Here is a 22,637-nt window from a genome sequence, read left to right as displayed (position 1 = left end):
AAACTCAGTGGGAGTGGAAGCCTTTGGTGTGTTAGCAAGGTCCAATCGCAGGCTCCATTTTAAAGAGAGATGTAGACAAACAGAGAAAGACCAAGTAAGCAGATTTTAAAAAGTCTTAAAAAATGTTCATGAAGAAGGGTGAAAGGAGTTGGAGGGACTGAATAACTACCATCCTCGACAACCATCCTTCCATTATTCTGACATCACTTCACGTTTCAGTAATTCGAAGGATCAGACTTTCCTTTGCTGGCGACTGAAAATAGATCTCTGTATTTGCTTTCATGTTTTCATTTGTTTATCCCATTTCTCCAATGTCCTCTAATTTGTCCCTTCCAGATCAGACAAGAGATAACTAAATAGGGATTACGATTTTATACAGAGAAGGAGAAACCGATTTTACAAAGGGGAAAGCAAATCAGTCCTTACATAAATTGGAATCTCATAGAAATTAGAAGCGTATTTAAAGGTTGGTGAATAAAAGCTCAGGGTTATTAGTTAAAAGAGGATTCTCATTTTTTATAATATTTATTATTCTTTCTCTCCAGGTTATAAAATGTCTATTCTTTAGCTAGTGTTAAAGATAATTGTGATATCCACCAGTTCAGCTAAAGTAACTTTTAGATTTTACAGTTCTCTTATCTCAGAATACATCCCATATTAGTGTCCATTCCTTATATTAACTCTTTTTTTAAATAAATGCCAGATGGGTTCCTTTCAATCTCGTACTGCAAGAATAATTACTCTTCCTTGTGTTCCCCATCTTCTCTTGCTCCAAGGGAGACCTCTAAGTATGCATACTATTTATAAAGGAAAGGTGCTCAAATGCAGTTGAAAAATCAACATCTCTACTTGAAAGCTATGCAAAGTAAACAAGCAACACACTACTTTCATCTTCTTATCCCCCACATCCACCCCTGCCCCCACCCCACCCCAGCCAGAAATAAAAGTTAAAGCAAAACAGGAGGAAAAAATATAATTTCAATTTCCACTATCTCTGGAAACACCAGGAAAATATATTTCCTATCAGCTCAATTCAGAAATGCACTGTAAATATCTGAACATATTAATTTTAATTTAATCATCCTAAAGACCTTTTCCAGTAAATAAATTATATCAACTCTTACATTTAATAAACAGAACAATTTTCCAGAAAAAAGATGCAGTTCTAATCTCTTTTTTACATATTTTAACTTCCCAAGGTTAGACTGAATACTTATTACAGGCTGCAGACTTTGCTTTCAGATGTGGTCCTGAAAATAATCTTCCTATAGGGGACCCATATGTTTGTGTTAAACCATTTAAGGAAATGTATATGAAATATCAATATAGGATAAAAATGGTAAAAAAAAAAAAATAACATTTTAAGGATCATTCTTCATAGGAAAATTGAGGCTATAATGGGCAAAAACATCTGTGACAACTTCAAATGGACCTTAAAGTCCCCTGAAGCCTGGCATGCGTCTCTGTCATTTTTGTATGTTGCTGCGCTCATGAGAAATACTTGAATTAATTGTATTCTTTGTTTCTGATTTATGTTGAAAATAACTTAGAAAGACACTCAATCCAAAAACAAAAACAAAAAAACTGGAATAGTAATAAGTTTTATAATTAAAAGCCATTAACATTTTTAAATTTGGAAGTGGTAAAAGAAGAGCTTTAATGCTTTTTAATGCTTTAAAATCTTTCCCAATTTTTAAAAATAAATAACCATACACTTATATTTAAAGATCTGTGAATAATACAATCAAACCAATATCTAGATATCAATGTCATTAAAAAGTTTATAAAAGTTCATAAATTGTGGGAACCTTGAAATCTATTCTACATATCTCTGTGGATATGTTCAACTGAATGCCACAATGAATATCCTAAGTAATAGTGCTAACATCCCTAAAGTTTAAAAAAGCAGTCACCCTTTCACTACTATTATAGTGTGGCAACTTCAGGATGATGAAATTAAAAAGAATATGGAAGTTGAGATTCAATTTTCATCAACCCACAGATCACTTTAGCTTTGTCATACTTTCCAAAAAAGGAGAACTCAAAGGCAAAAATCCAATTTTCCATAGAGGATCCACTTTATTTTTTAACTTTTAAATACCATTTCAGTATATTCTTTATATTTGTCTGAAATACTTCATCTAAAATGAAATTTGGGGCCAACCAAAGTAAGTAGTATAGAATAATCTCTGATTTTTAAAAAAGTTTTTATTAATTAAAAAAAATTACAAGAAACAAACATTCCCAACACATACACTCAGCAATTCACAATATTATCACATAGTTGCATATTCATCATCATGATAATTTCTCAGAACATTAGCATCAATTCAGAAAAAGAAATAAAAAGACAACAAAAAAATATAACAAACAGAAAAAAAAATTTACAGACCATACCGTTACTGATCCATTTCATTGATCACTAGCATTTCAAACTAAATCTAATTTAATATTTGTTCCCCCTATTATTTATTTTTATTCCTCTCATCTGTTGACAAGGCAGATAAAAGGAGCATCAGACACAAGGTTTTTACAATCACACAGTCACATTGTGAAAGCTATATCATTATACAATCATCATCAAGAAACATGGCTACTGGAACACAGCTCTACATTTTCAGGCAGTTCCCTTCCGCCTCTCCATTACATCTTGGATAACAAGGTGATATCTACTTAATGCATAAGAATAACCTCCAGGATAACCTCTCGACTCTGTTTGGAATCTCTTAGCCATTGACACTTTGTCTCATTTCACTCTTCCCCCTTTTGGTCGAGAAGGTTTTCTCAATCCCTTGATGCTGGGTTCCAGCTCATTCTAGAGTTTTTCTCAATCCCTTGATGCTGAATCTCAGCTCATTCTGGGATTTCTGTCCCACGCTGCCAGGAAGATCCACAGCCCTGGTAGTCATGTCCCACGTAGACAGGGGGAGGGTGGTGAGTCTGCTTGCTGTGTTGGCTGGAGAGAGAGGCCACATCTGAGCAACAAAAGAGGTTCTCTTGGGGGTGACTCTTAGGCTTAATTTTAAGTAGGCTTGACCTATCTCCTGTGGGGTTAAGTTTCATATGAACAAACCCCAAGACTGGGGGCTCAGCCTATAGCTTTGGTTGTCCACACTGCTTGTGAGAATATCAAGAATTCAACTTGGGGAAGTTGAGTTTTCCCCCGCTCTCACCATTCCCCAAAGGGGACTTTGCAAATATTTTTCCACTCACTGATCAAATCACTCTGGGATTCATCAGGGCATCACCTGGACAAACCATCAAAAGCTCATGTCCTATACAAAGTTCCATGTACTTAAGGTGTTCAATCAACTATATAGATAAGTTATATTAGGAGATGCACTAGTCAAAGTATAGATTTGTATCAAATAAACATTTTTTGCTTTAGTCTCACACATAAGTTGAAATTTTAAAATATTAAGTACCATCTATTTTCAGCACACTGCAGTAATGACATTCTTTTGTTCTTCCTCATGCAAAAACATTTTTAAAATTTGTACATTTAGTCACTATCATTATACACTCTAGGCATTCCTAGATTACACTATCTCAGTCTTTATCATCTATCTTTCTTTGTGATTTCATTTATGCCCCAGCCCTCCTCCCTCTATCATTCTCACATGCAGCTTCATTCAGTGTTTTAAGCTGTCCATTTCTGAGTTTTTATATTCAGTCCTGTGCACAATCTGTATCCCTTCAGCTCCAATTACCCAATATCTTACCCTATTTCTATCTCCTGATGGTCTTGGTTACCAACGAAATATTCCAAGTTTATTCACTAATGACAGTTCATATCAGTGAGACCATACAGTATTTGTCCTTTTGTTTCAAGTTAATCACACTCAGCATAATGTCCTTAAGGTCCATTCATGTAGTTACATACTTCATAACTTTATTCTGTCTTACAGCTGCATAATATTCCATCTTATGTAAATGTCACAGTTTGTTTAGCCAACTGTCTGTTGATGGACATTTTGGCTGTTTCCATCTCTTGGTAATTGTTAATAATACTGCTATAAACATTGGTGTGTAAATGTCCATTTGTGTCCTTGGCCTCGTGTCCTTTGAGTAGAGACAGCATATAGATGGGTCCTGTTTTTTAATCCATTCTGCCAGACTATGTCTTTTGATTGGAGAGTTTAATCCATTAACATTCAGTGTAATTACTGCATGGGTAGTACTTTCTTCTACTATTTTGCCTTCTGGATTTTATATGTCATATCTAATTTCCTTCTTTTTACCTTTACTCATAGTCTTCCTTTCTACACTCTTCTCCACACCTCTCTCTTCTGTCTTCGTATCTGTCTCTAGTGTTCCCTTTAGTATTTCTTGCAGAGCTGGTCTCTTGGTCACAAATTCTCTCAGTGATTTTTTGTCTGAAAATGTTTTCATTTCTCCCTCATTTTTGAAGGACAGTTTTGCTGGATATAGAATTCTTGGTTGGCAGTTTTTCTCTTTTAATAATTTAAATATATTATCCCACTGTCTTCTCGCCTCCATGATTTCTGCTGAGAGATCTGCGCATAGTCTTATTGGGCTTCCCTTGTATGTGATGGATTGCTTTTCTCTTGCTGCTTTCAAGATCCTCTTTTTCTCTTTGACCTCTGACATTCTGATCATTAAATGTCTTGGAGTATGTCTATTTGGATCTATTCTCTTTGGGGTGCGCTGCACTTCTTGGATCTGTAATTTTAAGTCTTTCATAAGAGTTGGGAAATTTTCAGTGATAATTTCCTCCATTAGTTTTTCTCCTCCTTTTCCCTTCTCTTCTCCTTCTGGGACACCCACAACACGTGTATTCATGCGCTTCATATTTCAATTCCCTGAGTCCCTGCTCATATTTTTCCATTTTCTTTCCTATAGTTTCTGTTTCTTGTCGGATTTCAGATGTTCTGCCCTCCAGTTCAGAAATCCTATGTTCTGCCTCTCAAAATCTACCATTGTAGGTTTCCATTGTTTTTTTCATCTCTTCTACTGTGTCTTTCATTCCCATAAGTTCTGTGATTTGTTTTTTCAGACTTTCAGTTTCTTCTTTTTGTTCTTTCCTTGCCTTCTTTATATCCTCCCTCAATTCATTGATTTGGATTTTGATGAGGTTTTCCATGTCTGTTCGTACATTCTGTATTAATTGTTTCAGCTCCTATATGTCATTTGAATTGTTGGTTTGTTCCTTTGACTGGGCCATATCTTCGATTTTCCTAGTGTGATTTATTATTTTTTGCTGGCGTCTAGGCATTTAATTACCTTAATTAGTTTATTTTGGAGATTGCTTTCACTTCTTTTATCTAGGGTTTTCTTGCTGGATGAATTTGTTGTCTATCTGTTCTTTGACATTCTGTTCAACTTTATCTGGACCTTTAGCTTAAGTTTTTTTCAGAGGAGAATTTTTCAGTTCTTGTTTTCTTGTTTCTTCCCCTGCTTGTGTGGTGCCTTTCCCCCACACACACTTAGGAGGGTCTACTTAGATATTATAGACCCCAGCCAGATTTTCCCAGACCAAACTGGCCTCCTATCAGGAGGAAAGAGTCACCTGTGTCGGTTTTCCCTGAGGGTGAGACCCAGCAGGTTGAAAGACTCTGTTTTTCTTATCCTGCCCAGTATGTGGCACTTGTCTGACTGCAGGTCCCACCAGCATAAGATGATGCGGTACCTTTAACTTTGGCAGACTCTCCCTGCTGGGGGCATGGTGGAGACAGAGGAGAGGTTGAGGCTGGTTTTAATGGCTTCAAATTACCAAGCCCTGGTGTCTGAATTCCTTGATGGAGGGATTCCACCTGGGTGGGCCTTTACCTCTCCCCTGGGGAAGGCACAGGCTCCAGATAAGCCCCCAAAAGAGCTCACTTCTGCCTATGCCTGGCGCAGTTGCAGCCTGAAAAGTCCTGCCGCTGTATCCAGAGGCAGTCAAGCCTTTGTAGATACACAGCCACAAAAACCTCTGTTTCCTTCTTTTTTTTTTCCCCCTTTTTTCTGTCAGTCCTGCCCCCTTTGCGCCAGGGCAAAAATGAGCAATCTCTGCTTTGACCAGGTTCACCTAAGCTGGGGGCCTATTTTTAGTAGTCAGAATTTGTTAATTAGTTCCACAATTGGCGTTTGATTGTGCCCAGTCCCTGCTGCTAGTAAAGTACTTTCCTTTCCCCTCTGGGGAGCGGCCTGTGGGGGAGGGGCGCTGGTCACAGCAGCTTTGGGAACTCACAGTTCTGGGGGGTGCTCGCAGCCAGTCCAGCTGGTCCAGACTGGGGTACGTTGTGTGTCCGGTCACTATCGTGGCTGTGGGAGCTGTTCTGTACTGTTTCTGGTTATTTAGTAGCTGTTCTGGAGGATGAACTAAAATGCGCACATTGTTAAGCCGCCATCTTGACCCGGAAGTAATGTTTGATTTTTTAAGCATGTTAAAAAAAATTCCTTTTTTCTTTTTCTAATTAAAGTTGCAAAACATATAAAAGTTAAAAAAAATTAAATGTATTCTTCGTGCTCATTTTCTGAATACTTCTTCCATTCAGAAAATAAGATTTGTGGTAAAATCTAAAATAACATTTTAATGGAACAATCTGATCCATAATAGCACAATAATGTGGCAAGCCCATAACAGAGGAAGAAAATAGGGTCAGGGCATCTGTCCTACTCAGTAATGACCCCCCAGCACTTGTCACAATAAGAATACCCAATAATACAATGCATTCAATAATTCTTTGTCTAAGGAATAAACCAAAAAATCAATAAATGAATCAATGAATAAAAAGGAAAACAGAGGAATCAACAATTTGTTGCTTTCCACTAAGAAAAAAAAAGCAAAGTGCTCATCGTGTGTTCTACCAAATAGTGTGTGTGCATGTGTCTTGTCTTGAGGGTAAGCAGTTGGAAATAATGAGCAGTATATGACCACAAGCATTTAAATTTATTATTGTCCCTTATTTATAGCTAAATTTTTACATGAAAAAATTGTTATAACATTATTAATGAAAAACTTGAAGAGAAAAAAGGATAAAAATTAGGCTTACTTTCCATCAGTGCCATGAAAAAGAATTTCACAAGCAAAATTACTTGAACAAAGTGAATAAATATCTTTATGGCCACTTGCACAAATTATCATAGTGATATCTAAAATTATGCCACTCACAATATAACCTATAATATATGAGTAAAGCAATTTACTGCATTCTTCCCTAGCATTTTTTTCAAATTTCATGAATGTAAAATTGTAGGGTCCAAGATTGTTTATTTTACATACATGTTATTAGTGAAAAGGTACATCTCTAACATGCTTGTATACTGTTATTTTATCTAATGTAAATTGTCTGTTTATATTTGGGTCATTTCCATGACATTTTTTTCTAATAAATTCAGATAATCTTTTCCTAACAAATTCAAATAAGCATTTATATATGACAAACACTCACTTTAAATCATGCTTGATGCAAATATTTCTCTCTCTGTTGTCCTATTATTTTTTATTTTGTTTCTGTTCACTTACGAATTTATAAATCTTTTTCTTCACAAGTCCAGCCAAATCTGTGAAATATTCCTCTGTTTGCTAGTTTAAATTTTTTTAATTCTTCACTGATTAAATGTCTTCAAGCAAATTTTCTCAACAGTGTCTTAATGAAATATAAAGATCTATTTCAGAAAGAGTCAAAAATTGTGCTTGACATTATCTGTTTCTCATGTATTAAGTCTCACAATTATTAGCAATGAAAATACAAAATGCATAAATGGGACTCTAGTTCTCAATAGTACTTTGTATCGATTCCATGTTACTCAGTTATATTTTAATCATTTTTTTTATTATATTCCCTTTGAGAATCTCCTGATCTATTTCATTAAACAAAATATTTCTTTCTAAAATAATACCAAAATTTCCCTTTCCTTATGTAATTCACCGATTTCTTTCATTGAACCAGGAAACACATCTCCCCTTGTTAGTTTGTTGTCTGTAGCTCTGGCCTGCAAGTCCTGCTAATCCTCCCCCAGCTCTCTTCTACATTAGAAGGTCTAGCATTAGGGCCTCCTATTAATCATTGGTTTTCAAACTATATTCTACAGCAGTAATTCCCAACCCTGGCTGAATATTAGTGTCACCAGTGTAGCGTTTATTAACAACAGATTTACTAGCAGTGCCCTTGGTGATTCTGAATCAGGAAGTCTAGCAGAGATCCAAGAATGCATTATGTTAAAATTTCCCAGGTTAATTCAGAAATGTACACTGGTTTGAGAACCATCCAGCAGCTCTAGGATTTGAGGAGCAGGAGCTCATGGGGTGGGGGAACAAAGAGTAGGCCCAATGAGTGCGTTCTTATTCTGCTGCCCCTGCTTAAATTAAAGCAGCTCCAATTTTTATCTGTTTTATATTCTAGAATCTGGATAAGATTGAAAGTCACTGTTAAATTTATTTAGGTAAGACCAAATTTTTAAAAAATCAATATAAATGACAAACCATGAAAGCACTCTATAGTAATCACCTAATATGTAAGGATAAAGCCTGCTATGAGTCCATAGAATCTAAGTCAGTTAGGGCAAGCAGGGAATTCATCCTATGTGTATTTCAATTTGGTTCCTATTCCCCGACCACACTGTGTATACGCCAAGATGTACAATGACATCCTCAAGATGAATCTACTGATAAACACAATCATCAGAACCTACAAATTCAGACGACCTTCTGAACTCATCATCACCTACAACTCTTCTTCCTCAGAGACCTCACTCCGCCACACTGGTCTCCTTGCTACTCCTTAAACAACCCAAGCGTGCTTCTGAAACTTAGGGCCTTTGCAGTTAATGTTCTTTCTGACTGAAATGCTCTCCTTAAACATAACTACATGGCTCCAGTCTCCCTTCATTCAGGTTTCTATTTAAATATTGTCTTTTCAGAGTGAACTTCACTGACTGCCCCCACCCTATCCAAAACCACATCCTCCACCATTTCATTATCTAAACTCCTAACCTCCTTTCCTGCATCTGCTTTTTTTTTCATAGTACTCATATACCATGACCATTTAGACATTTTTCTATTTTTCTTTTGATTGTCTGTATTCCTCGCCCAACCAAAATATAATGTCCAAAAGAGCAAAGCAGAGACTGTTTTCTTCACTCTGTAATCTCTGGGCTAAGAATAGCACCAGGCATGCTGCAGAAACCCAAAAATACTGGATAAAAGAATAAATGTCTCTTCAATAAATGAAGAACCAAAAATTTAGCTTTATGATGCTGTGCTAATTACAAAATTTTACCCATTTATGAAATAGTTTCATATTTCATATTTTGGGGGTTTCTTTTTATTGACATTATGGTTATAATTTTTACATACATTCACACTGAAAGCTTCTGGCTATCTTTATAGCAAGTGAAAATGTCATGCACTTATTTCTATTTACAGAAATGTGTATGGTTTCTCAGTTGCCCCATCCTTAGTTTCTTCTTTTCCCTATATAATCACAATTATTACCTCATTGTCATAGGTAACTCACATATTCTGCTTCTCTGGCCAAGGCCCTTCTAACATTTTAGCTCCACATCTTCCAATACATGCAATAGTATCTCCTTTTGTGATTTCAAACTCGATATGCCTCTAAGTGAATTACTAAGCTTTTTTACAAACTGAATTGATTTCCCTAATTATCCCATTTCTGTTAGTAAAACCATTATTCTTCTCATAATATCCTTAGGAGATAAAGTTGGCCTGTGTCTTTGCTATATTCTCCATATTGAATCCATCATCAAGTTCTGTCACCTCTTTCTTTAAAATGTCCTCTGATTCTCCCATTTTTGAGGTCAAGGCCTATTTATTTCTTATTCCATAACCTGCTTATGTTTTTACCCTTTCTTTAAATTTCTTTTTCCTCTTTTCCATATAAATCCTACCTATTTTATGAATTTTTACTACTATCCCCCTTCTGAATTTTTTTTCCACTTGCTATTCAGCTACAATTTCACAGTTTGGCAATTACTTGTTTTTTAATTGGTTTACTTATGTCAACTTTATTCTTCAACTAGATTGCATGGTTTGTAGAGGCAGGAAAAAGTATCATATTTTTATGAGTTCTCATAGCATAGTAGTTGGCACAAAGAAAGCAAAATTAAGGAAGGTGTTTTTTTCAAGCTGAATACTTGATAAATGGATATAAAGCTTTCTTTATGAGCTAAAAGGAAAATGGGGGTAAATATAATCATTAGAAACTGCAGAATTATTTGATATGCAAAATTTGTACGTTTACTACTCAATTGCATGCCAGCATGAAAAAGTTGAAAAAAATTTGAAAAGTCATACACATATAACCTTTAAAATTTTCTGGTAAGAAAACACTAAGATGATTATGGTTGAAGCTGAATGATGAGTGATATGGGCTCATTATTCTCTACTTTTGAATGTTTGAAATTTTCCAACATAAAATGTTAATAAGGAGGTAATAATACTAAGAAGCCAAAAATACATATATTAATAAACCTGTAACACACAATACAGACTAAAGGAAAAAAAAAAAAAAGAGTCAGCAATGCTATTAGTATAAAGAACAAGTTTTAACACAAACATGTTGCACAGTATTTCCAATTATCTATACCTTGCCCATTAATGAAGAGTTATATACTATACTTTATGGATCATGCACAGTTCTTATAACTTCTATTTTGACACAAATTTTCCTACCGAAACTGACAGCAGATTTGAAAGTATTGGTAATTCACCAATCTTTAATAATTCCATATGTTTTAAGGTAAGAAATAGAACATTTCAGAATCTAAACTCTCAAAGTCAAAAAAATTACAATAAAAGAAAATAAGATAAATTAAAAACTTACGGTCTTAACATCATTTTCATGATGAAAAATATATTCAAACAAAGCCTATGAAGAAAAAAATATCAAAAATACATTAGATTTTATTTTAACAAAAGCACTCTATTATTATACCAAAATTGAAAGGCTATCGTGACAGCAACTGAATTTAAGCAAAATAACAGGATACTCTTAAATGTCTGGTATTTATAAATAAAGAGTCTAACCATCATTTGTTATAATCACCCATTGAAAAATATGGCTTTTTACCTTTTTTTATAGATATTAACCAAGAAGCTCACATAATTGAACATTTTTCACATTACACATGCTATTTTATTAGAAAAAGACAAATGAAAAGTAGATTTTTATATCTTAAAGACCAACATTTGTCATAATCAAAACGACTTCAGCCAGTTTTTTACACTCTCTACATACAGTAATTATAATAATGACAATTTAGACACAGGAAAATCTGGATGTTCTTTCTGAATCAAAGTAGAGTTTAAGTGTATAACAGGGTGTTTTTGCTTGCTTTTTCTTAGTTTTAAAAGCTTTTTCCATTTATATGGTATTCATAGTAACTCAGTGACTCAGAATATTCTTTCTGGAAGGGATTGTTATATATGATACCAAAAACATGAGCAACAAAAGAAATGATGGATAAATTTAATCTCATCAAAATTAAAAACTTTTGTGCATGGAAAGAAATTCAAGAAAGTGAAAAGACAACCTACAGAAGGGGAAAGAGTAGTTTTAAGCCATATATCAGACAAGAGCTTAATACCCAAACATGTAAAGAAATCCTACCACTCAATAACAAAAAGATAACCCAATTAAAAAATGGGCAGAGGAGCTCAATAGACATTTCTCTACAGAAGATATAAAAATGGCCAATAACACATGAAAAGATGCTCAACATCATAAGCCATTAGAGAAATGCAAATCAAAACCACAATGAGAGGGTGCACAGGTAGTTCAGTGGTTAGAATGCCCGCCTGTCATGCAGGAGACCCGGGCTTGATTCCTGGATCATGCACCCCACCCAAAAAACCCCACAGTGAGATACTATGTCATACCCTCAAGGAAGGCTATTATTTAAAAAATGGAAAATAACAAGTGTGAAAGGATGCAGAGAAATTGGCTCTCTAGTGCATTGTCAATGGGAATGCAAAATGGTGCCACCTCTATGGAAAGCAATATGGCAATTCCTCAAAAAGTTGAATATAGAATTACATGACCCAGTGATTCTACTTCTAGGTATATACCCAAAGAGAGTGATAGCAAGGTCAGAAACAGATACTTGAATACCAATGTCATAGCAGCATTGTTTATAACAGCCAAAAGCAGGAAAAAAATCCAAATGTCCTTCAACAAATGAATGGATAAACAAAATGTGATACATACACACAATGAAGTATTATTCAGTCATAAGAAAGAAAGAAGTTATGAGACATACTGCAACATGTAAGAATCTTGGAAACATAATGTTCAGTAAAATAAGCAAGGCACCTAAGTATAAAAATTATATGATATCACTTAGAAGACTAAAAATAGCAAATCTGCTGAGTTAAAAAGAGATTAGTTGCTACAAAGGGAATAAGGAGAGGGCAGAAGGGGGACCGTTGTTTGTGAAAATTAAACAAGCAAGCAAGCAACAAACATCATATAAATAAATAAGTCGTTTTTCTGAAGTCATCCAAACCCTTATACTTAGTGGAAACATGGTTACAAGTGACTATCAAAAGTAACTTAATTAGGTGTCAAGGGTTGCTATTTCCCATCACAGAATGTGGAGGGAAGTCTCACTGCCTTTTATCCTACCGCCACCCTCCAACCAACATCAAATAATATATTCTACATTTTCTTAGATGGTGTGTTACCTGGAAAAAAAAAAAAAAGAGAACTTTATGGCCTGGGTCTTCGTGTACTTCATGTCTAGTGGGAGCAGATGCAAGCATGGAGCTACTATGATGTTGTGCACTGACTGAAGTACTGAGTACAACAGGATCACACAAAGTAAAATGACTAGCATTCAGCAGGAACTCCTTCTCTTTTCCTTTCCCAAAGGTGTGGGGGTGCAGTGGGGGGTAGTAAGGATTTTTTAACGAAGTGGTTCTCAACACACAAAATTAAAAACCAGTTCTGTTGTCTACCAACTAGCAGCAATTTTTCTGATTTGAACTTCAAGTCTATATGGCTAGTGTCCATTTTTTTATTTCCCTAGAATGTTTGATACTTAGTAAATATGTTAAACACCATTAGAACTGATATAAGGAATGAGCTCAGCTTTATGCATAGTTCCTAGAGATTCCAGCTCAGGCGAGGCTTAAACCAGTTTCTAGAAGATAAGTGCTCCTGTGCTTCTGTATCTGAAGCTTCTGTATTACAAGCTCAACCCAAGTTATTTTATGCTAGAAAGATCATGGACACCCTGTCTTTTTATGTGTGTATTTCTCTCTCTTCAATTTAAACGAGCATTTAATGGGTTTGAGTAGTTAGAATGACTAATGTAGTTGCCATTGTCTGGCTTGAGTAATTCTTACGGAGATGCCTGATTAATTAACTAATTAGAAGGAGTACATATTTTATCTTCCTTTTGTCAGTCCTAAAATTCTTTAAGAATAGACAATTATTTTTCTGAGAATAGTTCAAGAGGAAAAAGAAAAAAAACTTACACACACATAACAAATGATCTCCTCAGCTCCATTTCAGGCAGATATTCTACTATTTGCTGTTTTTGCTATAAATCACTGTTCTTTTTCAGGCAAAAAGAATTTCCATTTCATCAAGACATGGTCTTTCCTTTAGAAATTTTTATCCATTTCCTGCAATGTTGCATCCTTCTAACAGTACTTCATAATTTAAAATCATTGTAAGTACATACCTTTGCCAATTTAGGTTTCTGTGCGTATTTTGTTAAATTCAGTCTAGATAAATTTATAAAAGGTCCATCAGGATTCGTAAGCATAGAAGCCTATGGGGAGAAATGATAGAGCTAAAAAAATATGAAACTTTCTCTTGAAAGATAAATTGGGTTTAACATGCATAAAAATGATAAACATAAAATAAGTAAAAAGAATCACCTTTAGAACTAATTCATATAATTCTCCACTATAACAGTAGTAGAAAATAACGTAATATAAAGTTACTTTGGTGCTACAAGGCTATAGTAAAGCTGACAGAATTTACCGTTCCCAGTCGGACAAATCTTCCGGATGAGCTGGTGATGGGGCGAGCTGTGTAGGCAGTTCTAGGTGTTCTGATGGCCTGTTCCATGGTGCCTGGTCTTCCACTTTGTGTGCTCGGCCTAAGGAAACCTGTAATGGGTCTTCCAGCTTGAGTGATTGGCCTGTAAAGATTTTAAATTGTTAAAATAAAAAGAGTATCTATACAGTAAAGATTCTCATGCAGTCTGGTCAATATTTAGTGGCAGAGGATATGAAATAAAAGTACATACCTGACTGCTGGACTAGGCCCTCCTGTCTGATTAGTTCCAGCGAGTTTCAAAGATGTCCCAGGGCCTATAAAATGAAATGCAAGTTTAACTGATACACTCTTTATTAATCTGTAAAAGCTGTCAGTTAACACAATTTTCAATTAAAAAAAGTTATTACTAAAAGGAAATATATTTTAGGGAAATGTACTTGAGAACAATATTAACTTTAACTAAGTACCTATGAAGTTACTTATATTATCACATTTAATCTCCACAACCAATCTTTAAGGTAGGCATTATTTTACAAAGGTTTCTAGTGTTAAATAAATTATAACTGATTCAATCTGTCAATAGAGCTAGATTTAAACTCAAGACTATCATGCTTCAAACCTCAAAACATGTTCTATATTACAGTCCTGTAGTTTCAGTTATTTTTCATTAAAACTTCTGCCTATAAAAGATAATTTACCCAAAATATCTAAGATCTGACCTGTTCTAGGTTAATGATAGTACTAAAATTTAGATATTGTAACTCCAAAAGAGCAAAATGACAGGGAAAAGAGACATTTAAGCATGAACATGCATTTTTTTTCTCAATTTCCACTTGAAGCTTTAAACAGTTATTACTTTACAAAACAAGTAAATGACAGAAAACTGCCACAATGAAAAAATTACCAGTAAGACCATCATATGTTACACTGATTGTTCAATACCATTTACACCAGCACACCAGCATCCTGAGGACTGGTCCTCTGTGACAATACCAATAGCCACTCACAGGCCAGCACATCACCCATCACATGACATCATGCATGAGAGCAAATCTTCAGTTATTACAATGAGGTAGTGTTTTTAAATGATCACTTTTAAAAAATCCTTTAGAACCATTCTGTTGTTCAGATGCTTCTAATGTTTAGACTCCTGGATAAACAATCTGCTATATTAGATAAGCAATTAAGACAGAATACATTTTTATATTTTTAAATGTTTAATACAGTTTTTATTGGAAAAGAGTTACACAACATCATACCTTAAGTTTCATACAATTCATACAATGAATTGTGGAAGGAAAGCTTTTGTATTACAAGACAGAATAAAGACTCTTAACTTGAAGTAAATGTTTTGTTTCATGTATACTATTAATGTATTCCTCCCCTTAATGGCATTTCATTACTTAACAAAAAAAAAAATCAATACTTACGTGGAACTTGAGCAATAGCATTTTCATCCAGCATCATTTCTGCAATTCCTTCCTGATCTAAATCGATTTCATCTACGTATACCATTTCAGTTAACGCCCGTGCTTTTAAAATCCAGGCTGCCTAAAAGCCATGGGTAAAATTTAAAAATATGAAATAGTATGACTAATACTACACAGCTTAAAGAAGCTAGCCACCCTTTATTATTGTTTAACTTTTTATTAAGTACATTTATTACTTAATGTATTATGCTAATTTAAAGGGCTACACCAAAAAATTAATATAAAAAGGCAAGGTCATTATCAATTAAGAAACAACCATTATAACAATAATGTAGTAAACAAAAGTACGGTAATTTTCTGGTAGTCTTCTAACTTTCTTTTCATAAGTAGAAGATGATCTTTAGAGAAAATTTGACTAGAATAATTATTTGAAAATAAATAAATGAAGCTACAACCACAGTGCTCTTTCTGCCTTCCTCTTTCAGGGCCAAGTTCTTAAAAAGCCTTCACTGATTCTTCAACTCTAAATCTATTTCCCTCACTTTTCTCATAGAACATTCACTTTATAACCCTAATACCATACACTTACCATATTTTAAAAACACTATAATCATTTGGGCATATGTTTGCTTCTCCTTCCCCAGCATGCAAGCTTTTTTTACCTATTCACTTTTGAATTTTCCACACCTATGGTTTTTGTACATAATAGGTATTCAAATATGTTGGCTGAATTGAACCAAGATCTATTTCTCCCAGTTCCCAGCAACTAATCAACACAATCTTGGTAGCTTTGTCACCTACCAGTAAAGGACCTGTTAGAAAGTGAAAAAAAAATTTTTAAAGGTAATTAATAAGTCCAACCTGAAAAATATTCTTATCAGCCTTGCTTTGACTTAAGAAATTAGATGTGAAGATATGCACATTTAAATTTCTTCTGAAACGTGGGTGGGACTATGTTATCAGAAACATGTACCATTCTGCTTCTACAGAATAGAAGCAGCAAATTATAAAGCTGGATGTCCTGTAGGAGATTTGGGGAAAAGGCAACTATTGACGCAGCAGCATCAGAAATGACCTTATAGTATAGGGAAAGTACAGCTAGGAGAATCTGGGGAGGGTTTAGGGTCAGCATATTAGGAGATCTGGCTGTGCAGCAGCCTGAAGGCCAAGGAGCCAACAGAGGAAAGATGAGAGCTATAGGAGGTCCAGAAAATCCTGACGTAAAGAATCTGAGATGCATTCAGTTAGTACATACTTACTGAAAACCTTTTAATTGTATAGCATTGGGCTAGGTTCTGAGAAGGAAAGAAGAAATTAAAATATGGATCCTAACTTCCCTGAACAAATCAATTAATGCCAAGGCAAAGCAGTGTGTGACTAGGTGACAAGTGTGTAAAATAGAAAATAGGTTTTTATAGGAACTAGAAAACAGAGATCCTTTGGTGGGCTAAAGTGATCAAATGCAGTTATAAAATTTTAGAAAGAAAAGAATAAAAAGCATTTGGGGCTTCATGCTTTCATTCTATGGTTTTAAAGAAGGCTGCCTTCATAATATATTTCAATTTCTATTGTGAAGCTACATTTGGTTAGGTGATTGGCTTTTTGGCTTGTACCTTACTGGATGAGGTTTATTGGATTCTGATCAGCTAACTTATAATAAAATGTATCAGATGTTATGTGTGAATTTAACACAACTGAATGAGCAGAATATGGACCCAAAGCACTAATTTAGTTTTTAGAACTCAATTGCAACTGGAACTGCATCTAATTGTGGGAGCTGTCCAGGTGTAGAAACAATCTGAGGTTTTTATTCATAGAGGATCAAGAAAGATGCCAGGTCTATACAGCTTTTCACAGATGTCAAGGAAGTCAACACTGGTTTCGACTAATGGTTCAATTTAACTTCAAAGTTGGAAATAAACAATCCTGGTTTATTTCAAATCTCCATGCTCATATTGTCTTGCTACTATCCGAAGGCCTTAATTTTCCACAAAGGCCTTAATTGCGCAACAATCTCTGGTGGACAGAAAGTAGGACTGCAGTAAAGCAGGATGTGGGCTGAGCTGGTCTAACCCTGTATTGTTACTGAGCATCTGCTGCATGCCAGAACCTTGCAATGTAAAGATGAATCAGCCACAGTCCTAGTTCTAGCTCAAATGAATTTCAATGTGATGTGGAAAATGTAATTAACAAAAATCAGGAACACTATGCTATGGCGGACAGAGGAAAGGCACCTTGCTGTCTGGGGTAGAAGAAATGGCAGAAAAGAAGAGTTTGGCCCATAGCCAAGACAAGAGCAAGTGCCCAGTAAAAGGAACACGAGGGCAAAGGCAGCTAGCTTGAGGGCTCATAGCATGTTTGGAAACACCAAATAGTTTAGTATGGCTCAAGAGTCAGGTTAGCTGAGGGAGCGGTGGAGGAAAGGCTGGGGAAAAAGGCAGGGGCAGGTGATGGCCCTGTCATGTGAGGTGTATGAATTTTTATCCTTATAATGAGAAGCTAACGAAGCTTCAGAACTATGATTTTGGAGTCTTAGTTAAAGTCAACTTTTTAAAAGATCAGCTTTTATAATTACAATATCATTTATACAATCAATGAATAATTATCCATGATAATGTTTTATTTTTACTATTTTCATGTCCATACTATTATCTCACAGCTCAATGTATCATGTTTCTTGACATTCACTCTCCTACTAACCTTTTAAATATTAAGGACATGAAAATTTCCTTATTAGCCTAAGTAAAACATAGGAAAGTAAGACCATTATTCCTTCCTTACCAAATGAATAAATAGTTCAGAAATCCAATGGGGACTTTTAAAAAATTTCATCCAATAGGGATTTGCTTTTTTGTAAAAGGTAAATAGATTGTTTCAATTTCTGACATATTATTCTTAAGAAATAGAAATAACGGTGTGAATTTTTGATATTTTAAGCTCTGTAATAAAATCTACTTAAATAGTATTCAATTTTATATTTTACTAGCATTTGAGTTTAACTTTTCTGACTTTTCTCCTATCCTAATGAAAAAATGACCCTGAAAATCATATATCCTTGCTTGATTTAACATCAGATTGTTATTAAAAAATCTGCTCCTGGCAATGTGAACAACTCTTGAGATTTTAATGAAAACAGCAGATGGGACTTTGGCTTTAAAAAATACAGAATTTTTAGTTTGGAAACAAGCCAAGTATGTTTTACAGCCCTAAAATCCTCTGCCTGCTTTAGTAAAAAAAAGAAAAGTTCAAAATTAATCAGTGATTAGAATAAAATGCATAACAAAGCATACATGGTAATTCTAAACATCCCCTTGAATCTGAATAGAAATATAAATTGGTTTTATCAGGTACATTTAACTTATATAAATAGTAGGGTGTTGCAGTTTTAAAACTTAGTTCTGTATGTAAACGCATTTGCATCACTAACTGTTGGAAGTACTGTGAAATTGATACAAATAAGATTACATATCTGCTTTGTAATTTTTTTAAGGAGAAAGCATGGATATCAACTATTTTCTCTTTTATTTGTGAAGCATAATTCCATCTCATTCACTTACTGAGTTACTCTTAAAGCAAATTAACCTGCCAGCTAACATCAGGAAAATACTGACTTACTTGTTCTATCTTCTGTAACGCTAATCCAATTTTAGTTATGAAAATTAAAAAATAAGTAAAAACTCTGCTGACTGAGCTAAACCTGTTTAAATTATTCTGTTCCCCTTAATACAGTATGCAAGGCCAGTAGTTTAAGGCATATAGGCAACAATTTTGACAAGCTATTATTAGAATAAGGTCACCAGAAAAACAGTTTGTCTAGACTGATTTAGAAATCAGTAACATTTGACATTATGCATGACTCTTTGAAAATAAAAATTGAGATACAGGATTTAAATTTTCGCACGTGAAAAACAAACACAAGGGGGACTTCCAGAGAAGATGGCGGCTTAGTAAGACCCGCAGGTCTTAGTTCCTCCTCCAGAACAGCAACTAAAGAAACAGAAACAATACAAAACAGCTCCTGGAGCCACGACAGAGACCAAAAAGACAGCGTTCCCCATTCTGGAACAGCTAAACGGGCAGGGAGAATCCGCTGCGGTGAGATACCCGAGGGGCGTGCGTTTCCCCAGCCGGAGCGGCTGGCGACTGGGGTCCCCTCCACGCACGTGGCTCCCCGGTCTGACTGGATAGCGGGGCCCTCCCACCACGCTTGGCATCTCAGGCCAGCTGGGCAATTTGGACCGGCACTCCCCCAAGCCGCGGTAGCCGGTGACACCCCCTCCATGCGCGGTTTCCCGGGCCGACTGCGAGATTCGGATTGGCAAGTTAAAGGAGCCACAGCATCTTTTACTGGTGGGACCCGCAGACAGACGAGCGCCACAAGCGCCACCTACTGGGCAGGAAAAGAAAAACAGAGCCCAGAGATTTCACAGAAAAACCTTTCAACCAGCTGGGTCCCACACCCAGGGAAATCTGATCAAATGCCCAGACACCAGCAGAAAATAATGGATGACGCTCGGAAAATTGAAGATATGGCCCAGTCAAAGGAACAAACCAATAGTTCAAATGAGATACAGGAGCTGAGACAACTAATGCTGAATATACGAACAGAAATGGAAAAACTCTTCAAAAACCAAATCAATAAATTGAGGGAGGACATGAAGAAGACATGGGCTGAACAAAAAGAAGAAATAGAAAATCCAAAAAAACAAATCACAGAACTTATGGGAGTGAAGGACAAAGAAGAAAAAATGGAAAAAACCATGGATACCTACAATGGTAGATCTAAAGAGACAGAAGCTACAATTAGTGAACTGGAGGATGGAACATCTGAATTCCAAAAAGAAACAGAAACTATAGGGAAAAGAATGGAAAAACTTGAGCAGGGGATCAGGGAACTGAATGACAATATGAAGCGCACAAATATACGTGTTGTGGGTGTCCCAGAAGGAGAAGAGAAGGGAAAAGGAGGAGAAAAACTAATGGAAGAAATTATCACTGAAAATTTCCCAACTCTTATGAAAGACCTAAATTTACAGATTCAAGAAGTGCAGCGCATCCCTAAGAGAATAGACCCAAATAGGTGTTCTCCAAGACACTTACTAGTTAGAATGTCAGAGGTCAAAGAGAAAGAGAGGATCTTGAAAGCAGCAAGAGAAAAACAATCTGTCACATACAAGGGAAACCCAATAAGACTATGTGTAGATTTCTCAGCAGAAACCATGGAAGCTAGAAGACAGTGGGATGATATATTTAAATTACTAAAAGAGAAAAACTGCCAACCAAGACTTCTATATCCAGCAAAATTGTCCTTCAAAAATGAAGGAGAAATTAAAACATTTATAGACAAAAAGTCACTGAGAGAATTTGTCACCAAGAGACCAGCTCTGCAAGAAATACTAAAGGGAGCACTAGAGTCAGATACGAAAAGACAGAAGAGAGAGGTATGGAGTAAAGTGTAGAAAGAAGGAAAATCAGATATGATATATATAATACAAAAGCCAAAATGGTAGAGGAAAATATTATCCAAACAGTAATAACACTAAAAGTTAATGGACTGAATTTCCCAATCAAAAGACATAGACTGGCAGAATGGATTACGACCCAGCAATACCACTGCTAGGTATCTACTCGAAGGACTTAAGGGCAAAGACACAGACGGACATTTGCACACCAGTGTTTATAGCAGCATTATCTACAATTGCAAAGAGATGGAAACAGCCAAAATGTCCATCAACAGATGAGTGGCTAAACAAACTGTGGCGTATACCTACGATGGAATATTATGCAGCTTTAAGACAGACTAAACTTATGAAGCATGTAATAACATGGATGGACCTAGAGAACATTATGCTGAGTGAGTCTAGCCAAAAACTAAAGGACAAATACTGTATGGTCCCACTGATGTGAACCGACATTCGAGAATCAGCTTGGAACATATCATTGGTAACAGAGACCAGCAGGAGTTAGAAACAGGGTAAGATAATGGGTAATTGGAGCTGAAGGGATACAGACTGTGCAACAGGACTAGATACAAAAACTCAAAAATGGACAGCATAATAATACCTAAGTGTAATGTAACTATGTTGGAACACTGAATGAAGCTGCACCTGAAATATAGTTTTTTGTTTGTTTGTTTGTATCTTTTGTTTTTTTTTCCTTTATATATATATATATATTTTATTAGTATTATTATTTTAATTCTCTTCTCTATATTAACATTCTATATCTTTTTCTGCTGTTTTGCTAGTTCTTTTCCTAAATCGATGCAAATGTACTAAGAAATGATGATCATACATCTATGTGATGATACTAAGAATTACTGAGTGCATGTGTAGAATGGAATGATTTCTAAATGTGTTAATTTCTTTTCTTTTTTTTTGATTAATAAAAAAATTTTAAAAAAATTGAGGTACAAAATATTGAAGTGTTATCGTAAAGCTCCTTTCTTTTGAAGTTATAAAAATGTGCAAAAAGAAGAAACCTCAAAAAGTGTGAATGGTGAGCTCAAAAGAATCCAGTCAGCCTGTTCCGTTTTTATTCTTTTATTCTAAATTAATCTAGGTCTAAAATAATTAAGTCTATAATGACAGAACAGGGAAGTAGTATTAAATATGGATTCTTCATGAAGTTGCTTACTAGTTTTAAACTTTTAAATGCCATTTACAGTTTTTAAATGGTATCTATAATGCAAATTATGCTGAATTTAATTTTAATTAAAATCTTCCAAAATTACTGAAAACAAAACCCACCACTAGTCTATTTATAAGTTAAATCCTTCTCGAATGACTTGTATGTAATATGCAAAATAAATGGTTTAACCACATCTATCAGCTTATAAATCATAATTATGAACATTAAAAGATAAATATCATCTTTTAAAGAACAAGAGTGTCATTCACTATTTACAGTGTCTGCCTCATACTATACAGGCCTCCGTAAGGGTACCTTGTATATTACTTTCTTCTAACAGGTTTGATGATTACTCACATGAACCCCAGTTGAGGTTCAAATAGTTATTTACATTTAAAATGTGGTTTAAATTATATTTCACTTGGCAAGACAAACATCTGGCAATATTTAGGCTCTCTGATTTACAGCTTTCCATACTCTTTCTCCTTATTCTCTGACTGAAAGGAAATCCTCCTGGGCTAAAAATATCACTGGCCAGGTATACCCCTAACCAGAACTCCTTTCTTCCAGGTTCCCTCCCGACTCGTTCTCTTGTGTC

The 22,637-nt window shown here is 35.2% G+C and overlaps 1 protein-coding gene across 3 annotated transcripts in view; it reads right to left on the bottom strand.

The window, feature by feature from the left end:
* Positions 1-22,637, bottom strand: part of TTC8 (tetratricopeptide repeat domain 8) — an 87,596-nt gene that overhangs the window by 40,314 nt on the left and 24,645 nt on the right. For 2 of the 3 annotated variants that reach the window (XM_077123286.1, XM_077123287.1), the window contains 5 exons: positions 15,410-15,530; positions 14,230-14,293; positions 13,962-14,121; positions 13,657-13,746; positions 10,794-10,838 (listed from right to left, as the gene is read on the bottom strand). In XM_077123286.1, coding sequence (XP_076979401.1) covers positions 10,794-10,838; positions 13,657-13,746; positions 13,962-14,121; positions 14,230-14,293; positions 15,410-15,530 — 480 coding nt within the window. Of the gene's footprint in view, positions 1-10,793; positions 10,839-13,656; positions 13,747-13,961; positions 14,122-14,229; positions 14,294-15,409; positions 15,531-22,637 lie in introns of those variants that run through there. The other variant, XM_077123289.1, reaches the window with a different exon arrangement.

The sequence above is a fragment of the Tamandua tetradactyla genome, chromosome 12 (assembly GCF_023851605.1).
Source record: "Tamandua tetradactyla isolate mTamTet1 chromosome 12, mTamTet1.pri, whole genome shotgun sequence".
Taxonomy (NCBI): Eukaryota; Metazoa; Chordata; class Mammalia; order Pilosa; family Myrmecophagidae; genus Tamandua; species Tamandua tetradactyla.
Note: the sequence above shows the minus strand (reverse complement) of the source record. Positions and strands in the feature narration are given on the sequence as shown.